General features: G+C 41.4%; 1 protein-coding gene across 3 annotated transcripts; it reads right to left on the bottom strand.

Moving 5' to 3' along the window:
• Nucleotides 1–1,840: 1,840 nt before the first annotated feature.
• On the bottom strand, nt 1,841–12,760 carry IL20 (interleukin 20). 3 transcript variants are annotated; one of them, XR_011165702.1, is made up of 7 exons: nt 12,538–12,756; nt 6,363–6,563; nt 6,001–6,066; nt 5,734–5,886; nt 4,971–5,045; nt 3,451–3,666; nt 1,841–2,196 (listed from the first exon to the last, which is right to left on the bottom strand). XR_011165702.1 is itself a non-coding variant. In XM_069074355.1 (6 exons), the coding sequence occupies exons 2-6, from the start codon at nt 6,411–6,413 to the stop codon at nt 3,589–3,591; spliced, it is 423 nt and encodes a 140-aa protein (XP_068930456.1). In that variant the 5' UTR covers nt 6,414–6,441; nt 12,538–12,760; the 3' UTR covers nt 1,841–3,588. The 3 variants fall into 3 exon arrangements, 2 of the variants coding, with proteins under 2 accessions (XP_068930456.1, XP_068930455.1); XM_069074355.1 differs by having other exon boundaries at nt 1,841–3,666; nt 6,363–6,441; nt 12,538–12,760; XM_069074354.1 differs by having other exon boundaries at nt 1,841–3,666.
• Between the last annotated feature and the right edge of the window lie 4,970 nt (nt 12,761–17,730).

The raw sequence follows: 17,730 nt of genomic DNA, 5'->3' as shown, positions 1-17,730 counted from the left end.
AGAGAGAGAGAGACAGAGATAGAGACAGAGAGAGAGAGAGAGAGAGAAAGAGAGAGAGAGAGAGAGAGAGAGAGAAGAGAAGAGAAGAGAAGAGAAGAGAAGAGAAGAGAAGAGAAGAGAAGAGAAGAGAAGAGAAGAGAAGAGAAGAGAAGAGAAGAGAAGAGAAGAGAAGAGAAGAGAAGAGAAGAGAGGAGAGAGAGAGAGAGAGCACATCCTGGGTAAGCTTTCTCATAGAAGGCAGGGTATTGTTGTAGTTTGTCCTTTGTTCTTGCAGAGAGATTAGTTCATTAACACATCAAGCTCAGTGAGCCTCCAAGTTGTCAGGAAAACTTTAACGTTTACAAGACCACATCATCTCAAAATTATCACCACCATTTTGGCAATCTTGCTGGTCTTTACTGCAAAGGTTTGGGATTCTGTATGAGAACCACAAGTCCTTGACAACAATGTCTAGATGGTTTCCTCTGATTCAGCACGAATTACCAGGATGTGATTTTTGATTAATATATGATAAAAATTGTAAATTAGGCTCCTTTGTACATGACTTCCAGGTTCCTCTTTGCAATCTTGCTTCCTGCTGCTGCTACTTTTTACTGACTATTTATAAACTTACTTACTAAACAGACCAGAAGAGGGGTGGTCAGATGAAAGAGGTGACAAGATCTGTACTTTAGGAAGATCAGTTTGACAGCTTACTGGAGGATGGTTTGAAGTGGGGGGAGACTTGAGGCAGAGAGACTGATCAGCAGGCTATTGTAATAGTCAAGACTTGAAGTTATGAGAGCTTGCATCAGGGTGATTGCACTGTCAGAGAAGACAAAAAATTGAACATGGGAGATGAGAGACAGACAGACAGAGACAGAGAGAGATAGAAATGGAGAGAGGCACAGAGAGAGAAACAGAGACAGAAAGAGAGACAGAGAGACAGAGAGAAATAGAGAGGATATTTATTGCTTTATTTTGCAATTTTGTCTTGACTAAATATTTTACTATTTCAATGAATATTCCATTTTAATGCAATTCGAGTTCCTTGCCTGGTTTGTTAGTATAGCAAAAAGTCAACATAGGATCAACAACTAGGTTGATGTTACCAGTTTCTGAGTGACTGGTGGGATGGTAGTACCCTCAAAAGTACTTTGGAGGGAAAGATAATGAGTTCAGTTTGGACATGTTGAGTTGAAGATGTTTATAGGACATCCAGTTTGACACGTCCAATAGACAGATGGAGATGCAAGATCTGACGTCAGCAAAGAGGTTATGGTTGGGCAAGTAGATCTGAGAATCATCTGTATGGAAATGATCATTGAAACTGTGGGAGTTGATGAGATTACCTCATGTGAGTCAGGAGTGAAGAAGGATATAGTGACAGAAGGCATTTGGGTAATATGAGATGAGGAGGAGGGGAAAAGAGTTTGTTGGATTGTTAAACCATGGGAAATGAGCCTCAGTGATCATCTGGTCTAATGTTCATTTTAAAGATAAGGGAATTGAGGTCCAGAGAGTGGAAGAGATCTTCTATTAAGTGACCATGCTGGAGTCAGGTCTACTGACTTCACTTCTACACTCTTTCTGCTAAGCCTGGAAAATATTTTCATAGTTGTGCCTATTCATGCTCAAGAGTTCAGGGGAATCCAGAATTTTATTATCTGGTCACATTTCTAAAGCACTTTACAGAGCACAGTTATACAATAGGTCTGTGAGACAGGTAGCACCAATGTTTTTATTCCTGTTTTACAGATTAGGAAACTGAGGCCCAACAAGGTAGAGTTGCTTACCCACAGTCATATAGTTAGTAAGTGGTGGAGCTGGGTGTCAAGTTTATTAAGAAGACAGTAAGAACTTTCGGAAGAGATAGAAACAAACAAGGAGATTTTATTACTGTGCTCAATTTAATATGTATATTACATATTTTAAATTACATAACAGAGCTTCAGTGTTCGTAAAGTCACATTTCTAATCTATGCAAATTGAAATGTCCATCTTTGCTGATACTTAAGTTTATAATAAAACATAAAATTTTTAAACATTTTTTTAAAAAAAGAAAATGTCTTCATTTCAACAAAGAATAAATCAATCAATCTTAGCACAGCCCTAGATACATGATAGGCATTCAGTCATAGACTCTTCAACAGTTGGTTAATACTTATTAAATGTAGATTTAGAGCTGGAAGGGTCCTAGTCTCATGCTCTCGTCCTCTAGTCCCATGCTCCTACTTTACAGAAGAGGAAACTGAGGCCCAGAGATGTTAACTGACTTGCTCAGGGAGCTGGATCAATTTGAATTCATTCTCCAGTTGATCTTACAGAATGTTCAAGCAGACAGTAATTGCAAATAATTGACATTTACATATCATTTAAAATTTTTTTACATATATCATAGATCAAGTAATAAATATTTATTATTTATAAATTATTATTATAAATGCTTAATATTAATACTTAACAAGTATGTACTATGTACCAGGCACTGTTCTAGGCTCTGGGGATATAAATACAAAAGAAGGATGAATGTTACCCTCATGGAGCTTACATTCTATTGCAGCGTTACAACATGTTCACAGATAAATAAATACATGATATCAATAAATACATATGGGAGGGAGAGGAAGGTCAAAACAACTGAGGAAATCAAGAAAGTTCTTTTTTTTAGAAGATAATGATTGAGCCTTGTATCTTAGCTCATATAATCCTCAAAAGAACCCTTGAGGGGTACCTAGGTAGCACAGTGAATAGAGCATCAACTCTGGAGTCAGGAGGACCTGAGTTCAAATCCAGTCTCAGACATTTGACACACTTACTAGCTGTGTGACCTTGGGCAAGTCACTTAACCCCAATTGCCTTGCTTTCCCCTTTCCAAAAAACAAAAATAAAAAAACCCTTGAGGTAGGCACTGTATTATTATCTGCATGTCACAAATAAGGAAATGTTGAAGACCATAGTCATAGAATTATCGTTTTAGAGCTATAAGGCACCTTAGAAGCCATCAAGCCCAATCCCCCCATTTTACCTATGAGCAAACTGAAGACCAGAGAAGTTACCTGAAGCCTTTGGGTTATCTGCCTAGGGTAGCACAACTTCCAAGAAGCTAAGGCAAATTGGAACCCAGGCCTTTCTGACTTCAAGTCTAGTGCCCTATCATCAGATCCAAGTCCTAATTTCATGGATGAAGAAACTGATATTTAGAGAGGTAAGGTGACCTATTTGTCCAATAGTTACACATTTTTCTCTTGATTCAAAAGACCTTCAGGTAAAGTTCAAGACACAAAAATTCTCAATTAATAATCATAAATAGGGAGAGGTTCAACATTATTAAAATAAAAAATAAATAACACAAAAAAGTTAAAAAAGAAACAATAAATATACAATATTAATAAATACATTCCAATAAAGAAATGGGGGCAACAAAAATGTCCTATCAAAGTACAGTACTCAGTTGTAGGAGCACAAGACTATGAACCATGGGAGGAAATAAATAATCAGGTTATTACATGATGAAGGAAAGAGCCATTCGGAACTAATTCAGTGAGTGTTCTTGAAGGGCTGAAGACTCCATGGGGGGATGAACATGAAGGTGGCCATTTTTTCTTCTTATTTAGTCCTTTCCATCCATCTCAGGAGGATGTCCAGCTCTCCCAGGGCCTTGACCACAGCCTTCTGACCATCTAGCTAAAAGAACCAAGAAAAGTCTCTGGTGAATGCCAAATTGTAATGACCATTACATTTCTAGAGTACTTCAAATAGGGAATTTGAGGGGACAGGGAAGGGATTTCATTGGTGATATCATTGGTATGGAGATAGAATGTAAGTTCCTGGAGGGTAGGGATTTCTTCATTCTTGTCTTCGCAGCCATAGTCAGCCATAGCATAGTCACCCATTAGGCACCTAATGTTTGCTAATAGATTGATTAGAGAATTTCCAGTCAATGTGAATAGGAAGCTAGATGATGCAGTAGATAGAGCATAGGGCCTAGACTCAGGAAGATCCAAGTTCAAACCTAGCCTCAAACACATCCTCTCTGTGTGACCTTTGGCAAATCACATAATCTCTCTCTGCTGCAGTTTCCTCAGTTTTAAAAGAGAAGGAAATATTAGCAGCTACCTCACAGGATTGGGAGGATCCAATGAGATAGTATTTTCAAAACTTAGCACATAGAAGACATTTAATGAATGCTCATTTCCTTCCCCTAATTTATATTCTTAAAGAGCTGCCTGAAGCAATTAGAGGTAAAGTGACTTGCCCAGAGTCACATAACAAGTAGGGAGGTATGTGACTTGCCAATGGTCATAGGATCATAGATTTGAACTGGAAGGGACCTAAGGGCTCATCTCATCTAGCCCCCTTGTTTTACAGATGAGAACACACATCTAAGTACCAGATTGAGGATCTGACCCAGGTATCCTGTCCCCAAGACCATCACTCTTGCCATTACATCACTTCATCAGCAATTACATCAGACTGAAGCAGCCTCTGACCTCCTCCTCCCATAGTCTTCCTCCTCCTCCACCCACTCCTCCTAGGTACATCGGATGGAAACTGAGCAGTGCATTCTGTTTTGAGCCTCCTTCTGGAAGCATTGAAAACAGTCCAATCTCAACAGATAAGCCACTTTGGGTTGGGTTGTTAAGATGGGGGTGAGACTGGGGGACGGGGGTCGAGGTGAGGGACAGCAGCTGGACTAGGAGCTGTCGATATCACCCTGGTGATTTTGATGGTAGCCCAGTCCTCTTTTCAACTCGAAGACAAATGAAGTGCTAGGCTCTGGGAGCTCTTTCACAAAGGGACAGCCAGCCCTTGCTGTCAGCTTAGACAGGTATGGCCTTGCTTAGAGGGGAGGGAAGAGAAACCATCACTTCTGGGGACCCCTTGAGGCTCCAGACCACAGGATTCTATAGCAGTGAAGCTGTCAGTCTTTGCATGAACTTAGCCCAGTAAAGAAACCCAACCTCACCAGTGCCAACTAGGTATTTTACCTCTTCAAAGTGACTCAGAATATGGGCGTATTTCTCCTTTGCTTCCTCCCCGCAGTGGCACATCATATGGTCATGCTGTAATGGATATAAACAGGGATATATTTCATTAGAGAATGCTTGCAGAAATGGTATGGGTGAGTTTTATTCTTGCTTTCCCTCCAGTGTCAACCTCCAGCCACAAAAGTACTGTCTTCCTCATGACACATCCTTTCAGAATTTCTCCTTTCTGACTCTCCAGAACCCATGGGGTGGGGGTTAGGGGGGGAAGGAGGATGAATAATATGCAAAATGCCAGCCTAGAAACTCAGCTGTCCCCGCTTGGTCCACCCCTCCTTTCCTCCCACTACAAGCCAGATCTCCCTAGATGACCCAATCCTATTCAGACTTTGGTCTGTTTCCTGTGACTCAGTCATGTGATACTTTATGATACCAAAGCAGTCAAGGAGACTGATGATTTCGTGCTTTGGATACAAGCTGCTTTAATGTGCAATGCTGTTTACCACCTAGTGAAGGAGTATGAGTAGATTCTTAGAAATCAAGAAACCTGAGTTACTGCCCTGACTTCCCTGGCTACCTAACAGGGGACTGGGAGGTGAGCTGAGCCCACTTTCTTCAGAAAAAGATACTAAATAGCTGAATTTCTAGGCTGGCATTCTGCTGCTTCAGTTGCCCCATCTGTAAGATGTGTTGGCAGAGAAGGGACCCCAAGTTCCTTTAGGCTATATACCAAGATGGATTCTGGTATCCTGAGACCTTTACTCACACAGAGCCGAAGCTCCTTCTTGATTCCAAGAAAGGAATTGGCGATGCTGCTGACCTTCCGGCGAATGTGGTGATTGGATGTCTGGTAGTTTTTGAACACTCTGTCTAGGTAGAACCTCAATAAATGGCGGAAAAAGCAACATCTTTCTGTGGGCTGGAGAAAAATGAAGGGATGGGGTTAGATCAGCTGGATGACGTGAGATCTTGGAATTCCTGAAATTCTGTGCCCCACTTTTCTATCCAGAGGTCCTCTGTGCCAGACCCATACCTTTACATCTTGCAAAGCCTCTGAGCGCTTCAAGATTCTGTTATCCAAATTTTCATCTTCATCTTGCTACACAGAAGGGAAATCAAGAAGAGTTTGTATTAACGGCTCCACCTAGAGGCATACATGGCAAACCCATTCGGTCCATCTTCTGCTTCCCACTTCCCCAGGACCAAGGTCAAAGATGACCTTTCCAAAAACTAAAATGAACCTCTTCCCACCCTCACATCTCCAAGCCCTAGACTATGTCTCTGTATACAATCTCCAAGAGATTAATCCAGTGGGAGTATGTGGCTAGCAGGGAGAGCACAGCAAAGTGGGACCCTCCCCAACCCTGGCCCATATACACACAAACCCCTACATACCACATAGCCTTTAATCTCCAAAAATTCATTCCTTATTTCCTGAAAGTTCATGGACAGGACACAGCTTCCCAAATGGAGTCTTTTTAGTCCCAAAGAGGGCAACACAAATAGTGAAAACATAGTCGAGAAAAGACATAGGGACAAAAAAGAGTCTTTCATTTTGGGGCAAGGATCTGGGGTTGTCTTGGATGAAGAATTTTGCTGCAAAAAAAATTTAAAAAAAAGAAAGTATATCTCAATTGATTCTCTTCTATCAAGTCTTTGGAAAGCTTTCCCAATGCCAATTCACTGAGACTTTAGGTCTTTAAATGAATGGTCTATCCAGTCCTCATATATCACTTACTAGAGCAAATCCAGGATATGGAGAAGTGGGGCCAGAGCCTTCTTTTGCTGCTTGGTGGCTGTCAGAATGGGCTCAGGGAACCCACGGGTACCTTTATGTTCCCCACCATCCCAGTTACATCGTCATTACTAAGCGGCAGTAGTGCCTGAAGCAGCAGACATAGGTAGAATGTGTCATTTCAGGGAAAATGTCAAAACCCGTTCAGGGAAAATGACGCATATTTCCTTCCTCTCTTGACAGTCAATCTTGTTATCTGTTCAGGTGCCTTGTGAACCTGCCAGGGAACTGGGGAATGCCAAAGGCATTTTACCTGATACGTTGGAGACAACCCCTGACTCTATCTGGGCGGACCAAGGCCACAGAGAAGCCTTAACACCCTCAAACAATTGTTTGAGATCACTTTGGTTATTTGAGGATAATACTTTCATTTTACAGCCTAAGGGAAAATAAAAACTTAACGGATGATGTAACCAATCTCACAGCCAAGGGAAGATAAAACTAATGGGTTGTGAACCTAACTATACCCATTAATCCACTCCCTTGCTAGACTTTTTTTCTTGATGTGTCAGGTTGTAACTAATGCCTTCATAAAAGGAGCAGTTATCAGGGCTGAACCCCAAATCATTCTGGCTCTCATTGATTGGCCAGCAACAGGGCCCAGGCTGAGCCCTAATTGGTCATTGCTTGGGTCTGGATTGGCTCAGAATGAATGTAAACAGCAATTTTTTCTGTTATGGCCAGAAACCCTGAGAGTCTTCCCCTCCCAGATCTATGGTTTTTATAAAGAGGTAATTCTTTGCCGTATTTCTTATTAAGGCTTATAGACCTTAGCCTGAAAAGGCCAAGGTCTCCCATTGGGTCCTGAGCTATTTCCAGTGGTCCTGATCTCTGGCCCGTGGACCCAGATGGCTCCAGAGGAACAAGTGAGGCTGGTGACTTTGCATAACCCTCCCTCGCTTAAATTCAATTCACTTGCATGTAATGGCATCACTTCCCTGACATCATGGTTCTCTTCGAGAACAAAAGACAAACAACAAGCAGATATCAGGTAGTTTGAGGGAGAAGCTAAGAGTTCATTATTTGCTTGTTTAATACAATGCAGCAGTACCTACTTTGTGAAGGGCACTCTGGTAAGCACTAGGGAGGAACAGTTTCCAAAAAATGTTATTCCTGCCCTCACATTCTAGTAAATGGGTAAGACATATGCATAGACAACTATAATATACAACTTGGGCACCATAATCAGGTAAGTAATGGGGAAATGAACCACCTTGAAGACTGGAAAGGACATTCAGATAGCTCTCACCTGCTTTACCAAAGGGGAGCTAGGTGGTACAGTGGATAGAGTGCTAGGCTGGGATTCAGGAAGACTCATTTTCCTGAGTTCAAATCTAGCCTCAGACATTTACTAGCTGTGTGACCCTGGGCAAGTCACTTAACTTTGTTAGCCTCAGTTTCCTCATCTATAATATGATCTGAAATAGGAAAGGGCAAAACACTCCAGTATCTTTGCCAAGAAAACCCCCAAATGGAGTCACAAAGAGTCAAGCATTACTGAAACAAGTGAATAACAACAATAACATTTTTTTAAAAGAATAACTCTACTTTCCTTCACAGACAGAACTGACTATGATGGAAGCTATAGAAAGGTAAACTGGGGCTTAACTCTCTAAAAATTAGGATCTTGCAAAGGTTAGTTGGACTGCCTCAGAGGTCGAAGGTTTGCCCTTCCCTGCAGGTCTTCAAGTGAAGGTAAAGACTGAAAGGCCATTTGATGGGGAGGAGGTAGAGGGCATTTCCGTGCAGTGACATCATTGTAATGAACACTATTGTCATGAGTGGCAACAACTTGTACATGAACCATTACACCTATTCTGTATGCTGGTATGTATGTCAATCAATGAGATGAAATTTAAGAGGGATGTCAAATCTTACACTAGGGTTCAAAATATCAATTTTATAAGCACAAGATTGGGAAGGTAAGGCTAGATAGCAGTTTATCTGAAAAATGTTTGGGGAATTTAGTGGACTATAGGTTTAACACAAGTTAACATGTGGTATAGCAGCCACAAAAGCTAATGCAATCCTAGGTTAAATTCAGATTGTCATACCGTGTTTCCCCGATAATAAGACCTATCCCGAAAATAAGCCCTCCCCTTACTGTGTAAGATTCCTCTAAAATAAGCCCTCCCCTGAAAATAAGCCCTATTGAGATTGCTACTGTAGTGAAGGTGATCCCCTGCGCTACACACTACATTACGGTACCCTCTGTATGCACCGTCCCCCCCCTTGAAACGCACGCCGCGCTCCGAGCTGCATCCAATCAGAGCTGCAGCAGTGAGCGCGTCATCCTGTTCTTCCCCAGTGATTTGCTTGCTGGCGCCATTGAGAGCAGTGCTGCGGAGGAGAGCTGAGGCTGGACAACATAAGCCCTACCCTGAAAATAAGCCCTCTGGTGTTTTTCTTTCCAGAAAAAAAAAATAAGACAGTGTTTTATTATCGGGGAAACATGGTACTATCCAGGATTAGGGGAATGAGAGTCCCTCTGCATCCTGCTCTGGTTAGGCCACAATTGGAGTATTTGTATCTGTCAGCAGCTGATAAGCATTTATTAAGCTGGTTCAGTTCTGGCTATGACATTTTAGGAAGTTCATTGATGTGGAAGTATATTAAAAACCTCTTATTTCTCCTTCTTAAGACTTCTCTTCTGGGGGCCAAGTATCCTCAGTGCCTTCATGCTGTCTTCAGATGGCTTGGTCTCCCACACCCTTGTCATTCTGATCATTATCCCTCTAGACCAACTACACTTTGTCAACGTTCTTCCTAAATAATATGATTTCTTAATATTTCTCCAGCCTAAAATCCTTCATAGATTTTTCTCTTTAGGAAAGTAGGAAGAACAAAAGCTAAGGCCTTTCTTAGGGAAAATGAATTAATGGTGAGAACTCACTGTCTCCCTCCCCATCAGAGGAGACAGGTGCCACGACCCAAGTAAAAGTGATGGCCTCTTTTGCACTCAAGCTTAAGATCTTGATCACAGAAAGTACTACTTTGCAATCCTTAAGGAGAATGTATCAGGAAGAAGCTTAGTGGTGACAATTCTGAAATAGTCCCTAAACTGTATCCTATAAATGTTGCCCCCAATCATCTCAGAGAAGAAAATCACCTTGGGGAGCATGGGAGACTGTGCCAGCTTCAACATCTTTCTCTCCAAGTTTAGTCATCAACATAGCTGAATCATTTAAATGGTTCCAGAAAGCAAAGCTACAGATATCCTGGGGTCATCTCACAGACCCAGTCACCATTAAAGTCAACCATAGAGACTCAGGTACCCATAGGCACTGGTCACTCTGAGGTCTCCCATAAAGCTATTCCTGGTGTCACCTCAGGGACACAGAACCTTTATGGTCCTCCAATCACCACTGAGATCAGTCACAAGCATCAGCTATCTCTGCCAACTCCTTCTTTCCCTTAGGTCACTCAGGTCTTCATGATTCCAGTTGTCGAGGTTTAGGGGGTGCTAGGACCCTGAAATAGTGACACGCAGGACCTGCCTGAATGAACTCGACCAAAGCCCTCTTTCAACTAAAGAAAAACAAGGTTTATTAAATATCTGCCATACTGGTTAGACTCTTAAGGAATCTAAACATTTGTATTGCTAATGCAAGCAGGCCAGAATGAATCTGAACCTTTGTGATGCTTGTATTGGCAAGCAGGCCAGATTGAATCTGAATACCTTCCTGGAGGCTGAGATGGATCTTATATACAGAAAGACTGTGAAAGGGATCTAGGATTGGCCCAGTAGTCTGAGGTGATTAGAGGGGTATAGGAAGGATCTTGATGGGAGTAGCCAGTGTCTGGAGTGACTAAGGGTGGGAGGCCAGGAACCAAGAAAATGAGGTTTTGATAGGATCAAAGGTGGGAAGTAGCTGGAGGCCTGGGTTAGTTTACAAGTAGCAGAGAAAGGGGAATTATAGCCTCAGGAGAGCACCAGATTAAGTGGAAAAATTCAAGGAGAGTTCAAGGGGGTTTCCAGAGCCAGTACCCTATCCCAGGCTAGGGACTTATCCACTGTGGCACCTAGCTGCTACTCTGCACACATTATGAGTAATAAATATTTGTTGAATCATTGTAATTGAATGAATAAGTATTTAATTGAATTTCTACAGTGCCCTGTGTATAAAGGATATCTATCAGAAAATGTCACTCAACCTGTATATTTTAACAAACCTTATATATGCTCAGTGGAAGGAAGAAAAAGGACATATATTTACTAAGTACCTACTATATGCTGGCCACTATGGTAAAGTACTCTATAAATATCTCATTTGATCCTCACAACAGTCCTAGGAAGTAATGGCTATTATGGTCCTAATTTTACTGTTGAAGAAACAGGCAGGGGGTGGCTAGGTGGCGAAGTGAGTAGAGCGCTGGCCCTGGAGTCAGGAGGACCTGAGTTCAAATCCGGCCTCAGACACTTAATACACACACACACACACACACACACACACACACACAAAACCTAGCAGTGTGACCTTGGGCAAGTTACTTAACCCCAATTGCCCTCTAAAAAGCAAAAAAAAAAAAAAAAAGAAACAAGAAGACCAGGGTTAAGCAACTTGCCCCAGACAGCTAGTAAGTGTCTGAGGCTGGATTTGAACTCAGGTCTTCCAAAGTCCTGGCTTAGCATTCTATCCATAGCACCACCTAACTGCCTTTAAAGCATTGCTTTGAATTGCTTGGGTATGACTTGGTGTCATACTTGTTACTAGGGCATGATGGGAGATTGCAAGGCAGTGAGGGGAGGGAGAGGACAGGGTAAGTACACAAAGTAATTTAAGACATGGTCCCTGCTCTCAAAAATCCCAAAGTCTGAGTGACTATTTCTGCAGTCTACTCCTTAGATCTCTCGTCTTCTACTAACAAGCATTTTGGTAAATGACACCTACTATATATGCCTGGCATTGTCCTACATGCTGAAGACACAAAGATAAGAATTAACTAGTCCCTGCCCTCAAGGAGCTTACACTCTATAGGAAGAGGTGACAAGGATATAACAAAAAGAGTGTTGACTCAGTACAGAAGTTGAAGGGTCTGATTTAAAATTCTGTTTCTGCTGCTTCTCATCAATGGAACTCCAGCCTTCTGGGATGACTTGGCATCTTAGCCATTCCACCAGAGAAGTGGTGGCCATTTGTCCAGTCAGTACTTACTAAGCACCTACTATGTGGTAGGCACCAAAAAGAAATTGGTCTATTAATACAAACCCGGAATGATTAAATCAGCACTGGGAAATACAGAGCAAATGAATTCTTTTAGAGTTGTTGTCTAGTCATTTTTCAGTCATATCTGATTCTTTGTGATCTCTTTTGGGGTTTTCTTGGCAAAGATACTGGAGTGGTTTGCCATTTCCTTCTCCAGCTCATTTGATAGATGAGAAAATTGAAGGAAAGGGTTAAGTGACTTGCCCAGGGTCACACAGCTAAGAAGTGTTTAAGGCTGGATTTGAATTCAGGTCTTCATGACTCTAGGCCTGGAGTTCTGTCCCCTCCCCCCCCTCCTTCTAGAGTGAGTGCCTTCATATACCATACCAAAAGGGAGCTGACCTCTTCAAAGGTAGAACACATGTTTTGAGTCGTTTCTCCAAGGTAGTGACTTATACCAATCTATATGTCATTAATATAAAACTGAGCAGTCCTAACTGGCTGATTCAGTTAGTAAACTCATGACTTTGGCCTTATTAGAACAGTGCTTTGTGCCCACAGGCTTTCAGGCAAGTCCCTGAGTGGTAAAGGAAGAGAAGACAGTGGGATAAAGAGTGGGGTGTCCTACCTTGACTTGGGAGTGCTGGCTCTGTCTCCTTGGAGTGGTGTCTGTCTCAAGCTGAGTAGGCTCCCACTTATAAGCAGGTAGAATGAAGGAAGTGAGCACCAGACATGTAAGGGCTGGAACTCCCTCGGAATTTCTCCATTACTAAGGCATTTCCTCAATTCCTAAAGCAGGTGCAATTGTGGGTTTTTTAGGCTGAGATCCTGGAGAAAATAAATGCCTGAGGGATTCTCAGGAGATATGGTTCATCTGTTTCCAGCCTCTGCCTTTTCTGACCCCACCTTATTGCCTTCTAGAATGGGAAATAGGGAAAGGAATACTCCCAAGGCTCAGAATGGGAAAAACTTCTAGTCTTGGCTCTGCAACTTACTAGGTATGTAACCTCAAACAAGTGACTTCCTGTCTGTGGGCTGATTTCCTCATCTATAAGCTGAGGTCAATGGACTTGAGGGGAGGTCACTGTGGTGCCCAACTTTCTTCACTTCGGTAAACCATCTTGTGCTCCCTATTTAAGATGAAAGGAAATTCATTTTAGAGTTTACCATGCAAATGTACACAAGAGAGAGGAACAGGGGCTGATTCTTTGATCTCACTGGTATAGGAAACTCTCCAGTAAGGAAATTTGTTTTACCATTGCACATTCTTTGCAACCTATAGTCTTAGAGAATTGTCTGGTGGAATGAGATGCTAAGTCACCCCTAAGCTAAGTAATCACCTACTATACCCAGGAATATACCCACTTAAAAATAGTAACTCATTTGATCCCCACAACAACCCTGTGTGGAGGGGAATGGAGGGGTCATTATTATTTCCATTTTATGGTCAGGAAACCAAGGCAGACAGGGATTAAGTGACTTGCCCTGGGTCACTTCAGACAGAGGTCAGACTTGAATCAAGGCTGGCTGTCTATGCACTAAGCCACATTCCCTCTAATACATAAGAAATAAAATTGTTTAATTTCAAGAGGATAATATATTCCCAGTGTTCCTTTGGCAAGTTTTTGTATCCCCTGGAGATACATGGTGGGTAAACTCTAGACTAGGGGACTTTGAAGGTCCCTGATAGTTCTAACATTTAGTGATCCAATCATTGAATTTCTGAAGAAAGCTCATGAGCACATTTTGTCTATTCTTTTGCTCTCATCTCCCAATGACTGTGCACATGAACCTTCTCCTCCTATTAGACTATATCCTGACTACCCTCACTGCCTTCCAAACACACAGTGGTCATCCCTCCAAACAGAATATTCTTCTTCATCCATCTTTCAGAACTCAGTTCTAAGGGTAGCTATGTGGCACAGAGGATTGAACACTGGTCCTGAAGTCAGGAGGACCTGAATTCAAATCTGTCTTCAGACATTTATTAGCTGTGTGACCCTGGGCAAGTCACTTAGCCCTGATTGCCTCCAAAAGAAAAAAAAAAACAAACCCTGAAGACTCAGTTCTAGCTCTAACTCATCAATCATGCAGTGAAGTCAGAAGTCCTGCGTTCAGATTCAAGATATGACACATATATGACCTTGAGTAAGTTGTTTAACTTCTCCAGTCCTCAGTTTCTTTATCTGTAAAATGGAAAGATTGAATTAGAGGCAACTAGGTGACACAATGGATAGAGTCCTAGTCCTGGACTTGGGAAGACCTGAGTTCAAATCTGCCTCAGACACTTACTAGCTGAGCAAATCATTGAACCTCTGTCTGCCTCAGTTTCCTCAACTGTAAAATGGAGATCATCATTGCTTCTACTTCCCAGGATGTTGTGAGGATAAAATGAGATAATCTCTGTCAAGTGCCTGGAATATAGTAAGCATGTAATAAATGCTTATTCATTTCCCTTCCAGCTCTATTATCTATGGTTCTCCACGGAGCCCGCCTTCCTTCCTCACTTGCCCACTCAGTCCATGATTACTTCTTCTTCTGACCTCTGTCTATATTGCACGTTTGGAGACTTGGTCAAGCTATTGTGTAATACTGCTCCATGATAGGTTTATTCGCTGTCATCTTTCTCTCTAATGAGATCATAAGCTTCCCCGAGCCATGGACAGGTCTACTTCTTTTTTGTCTCCCTCAAAATGGTATAAACATTTGCATAGAGAATATAAATTAAACCTATGATTTCATCAGTGAAAGGAACTCCCTGAGAAGAGCTCTGCCTCCATTGATACAGGTCAACCATTTCTGTGCTTAGGATGCAGAGAGGTTAAGTGAGTTGCCCAAGGTCACAGAGTCAGTATGTGTCAAAGGCAAGACTTGAACCAAGGTCTTCCCAGTCCCATTCTCTATGCCCTTTGTCATGTTGCCTCTCAAGTATTATAGAAAAATTGGTCAAATTGAATTGAATTCAGCTGCCTCTGAGGAGCATGTAATTCACACTAAGTGATAGTTTACAAAGTCATAGAACATTAAAGATGGAGAGAGTGAGAGACCATCTAGTCCAGGGGTGGGGAACCTATGGCTTTGAGGTCACATGCGACCATCTAGGTCTTCAAGTGTGGACTGCATTTGAAGACCTAGAGGGCCACATGTGACCTCAAGACCATAGGTTCCCCACCCCTGGCTGTAATCCAATTCCCTTATTTTATAGACAAAAAATCTGAGTCACAGTAAAAGTAATCACTTTTCCATAGTTGCACAAGAGCAGAACCATGGTTCAAACCCAAGTCTTTTGATTTCAAACCCAAGTCCAATGATCATAAGGGAAAGAACCACTTTAAAAACATCTAGCTAGGATCTCACTGGTTTGGTTACTCCTTTCTATGGTACAAGTTACCAGTCTTCTACATCCTATAACTCTGCTACATTGGCTTCATCTGACACTGATGTCTTGTTGGTGCAGCTGTGAATCAGGACTGCCATTTTGGAAAGCAATTTGGACTTATGCAAATAAAGTCACTAAAATATCCATATCCCTTGAAACAGAGATCCTACTAGTAAGCTTGGGCCTCAAGGAGAAAGCCTCATACATAACAGATACAACAAAGAATTGGAAACAAGGTAGGTGCCAATCAATTGGGGAATGGCTAATACCATGGTACTTAGCTTTAGTGGAATATTACTGTGCTACAAGAAATCATGAATACCATAGAGACAGAGAAGTACATATTTATGACAAATGCAGAATGAAATAAGCAAATTTAAGAAAACAATGCCTCCTAAATGGAAAGAACAGTCACAAAACAATTAAAAAATTAATGTTGCACAATTATAAAGAACAAGCATGGACTACCACCCCCCAAAAGAAATCAGAATATACCTCCTCCCAACTGCTTTGCAGAAGTGAGAGCTTTATAGATATGGGAAACTGTATATATTTCCATACTTTCATGATGTACTGATCAATTTTACTAATTTTTTCCTCTCTTTCTTTAAAAATGTTATTGGCTACTATATGATAAGTGTGGAAGGGGTATGAGAAGGCATACTTGAAGAAATTCTGGTTATGTAAGAAACAAAAGATAACAATAAAATTATAGTTAAAAAAACAAAAAAGAGATGACTATTTCAAATGGGAAGGTGATAACTGACAATGGAAAGAAACCAGAGCTTCTCAGTTCTGACTTTGTTTATCTTTTTCTCTGTCAGGAAAAAAAAAATTATCTTTGAACTAAAAAGAGCAGAACAGTCAATCAATAAACATTTAGTATGCACTACTATTCCCCAGATACTGTGTTAAGCACTAGAGATACAAAAAGAGACAAAAGGCAGTCCCTGCCCTCAAGGAGCTTCCAATCGAATAGGGGAGCCAACAAGCAGACCCATATGTGCGGACAAGCTATATGCAGGAAAAACAAGAAATAATTAAGAGAGTAGATAAAGAGGGCTTGGGCAAGGCTTCCTGAAGAAGATGAGATTTTTATTTGGCAGTTAAAGGAAGCCAGGGAAGGGAGAACAAAACTGACTTATAGGGAGCTGACACCCAAAATAAGTAAAGAGATATTAAAAGAGCATCTATTTGCCATTGATGAGACTGAGTTACCTGGCCCAGACCAACTACCTTGGGTACTGAAAGTATTGGCAGATGCAATTGCTTTCAGAGATCTTAGAAAGATCAAAGAGACCAGGAGAAGTGCTACCAATCTGGACAAAGGCAAATAGCAAGGAGAATAGAGTCTGCAAACTATAAAGTCAATAAGCTTGACTTTGATTCCTAGAAAACTATAGAATATCTTATTTTAAAAGTAGTGAACAATAATTACAATGAAGCAATAATTACAAAGAACCAGCACAATTTCATCAAGGTCGTTTCAGAACAACGGGACACCACTCACTTCCAGGTCAGAGATCCAGGGTGGACAAAGGAAAGACCTGGGTTTGGTGAAAGGTAGTAGTGGAGATTCCAGAGGGAGGAGCAGTCATGGACCTTAGGTTGTGTAATGAGCTAGGAACAAGTTCAGAAGCAAATATTTTTACGCAGCTCTGCCCTCAAGAACTGAGCAGGATCTCAGCTCCACCCTTAAGCCTAGTCTCAACCCTACAGTGCAATAACCAGGGCAGGAATCCCAATTCAATGGGGAGGATGCAATTCTGTCACTCTGAATCTGCAGTTTTCCAGTTGACTGATAGGGGCTGATACCAACAACAGTCTATTGGAAGTTCCAATCAGGGGCAAGCCCATAGAACCACTGCACAGACCCCATCCCAGGTCAGGAATATACAGAGGTGGGACCAGGAGGGCAGTGAGTAGACTTGACTCTGGATCAACCACATTGGGAGCACTGAAAACTTACAGGTCCCCAGCCTGAGATGCCCCTGAGGTCCTGGAATAATCTAATACTCTATACCCCCAAAAAGCAACAGAAGAGCCCAAGAGAACAAAATCCCAATCCATATATTCCTCCTACAAGATGCAGAGTGCCCCCTTCTCACATTAAGTCAAAGGAATGAGCAAAGAAAAAACAATAATCATATCATAAAGTGCTATTACAGTAATAGGAATGCTTAAGATACAAACCCTGAAGAAGAAAATTACTATAAAGCATCTACAAGTAAAACTTCCAAGGAAAACACAGTTTAGGCACAAATCCAACTAGAATTCCAGGGGGGAAATTATATAAAAGTGATTTTAAATGATTTTTAAAACCAAATGAAACTGCTAAAAGTTAAAAATGGGAAAAGAAATGAGAGCTATGGAAGAAAGATATGCAAAGAGAATTGATAACATGAAATAAGAGATAGAAAACTTTACCTAGAAGGAAAAAAT

Source organism: Petaurus breviceps, unplaced genomic scaffold (assembly GCF_028583685.1).
Source record: "Petaurus breviceps papuanus isolate PSGF00001 unplaced genomic scaffold, PetGlider_PUasm1.0 90895, whole genome shotgun sequence".
Taxonomy (NCBI): Eukaryota; Metazoa; Chordata; class Mammalia; order Diprotodontia; family Petauridae; genus Petaurus; species Petaurus breviceps.
This window is presented reverse-complemented; position numbering and strand designations above follow the sequence as displayed.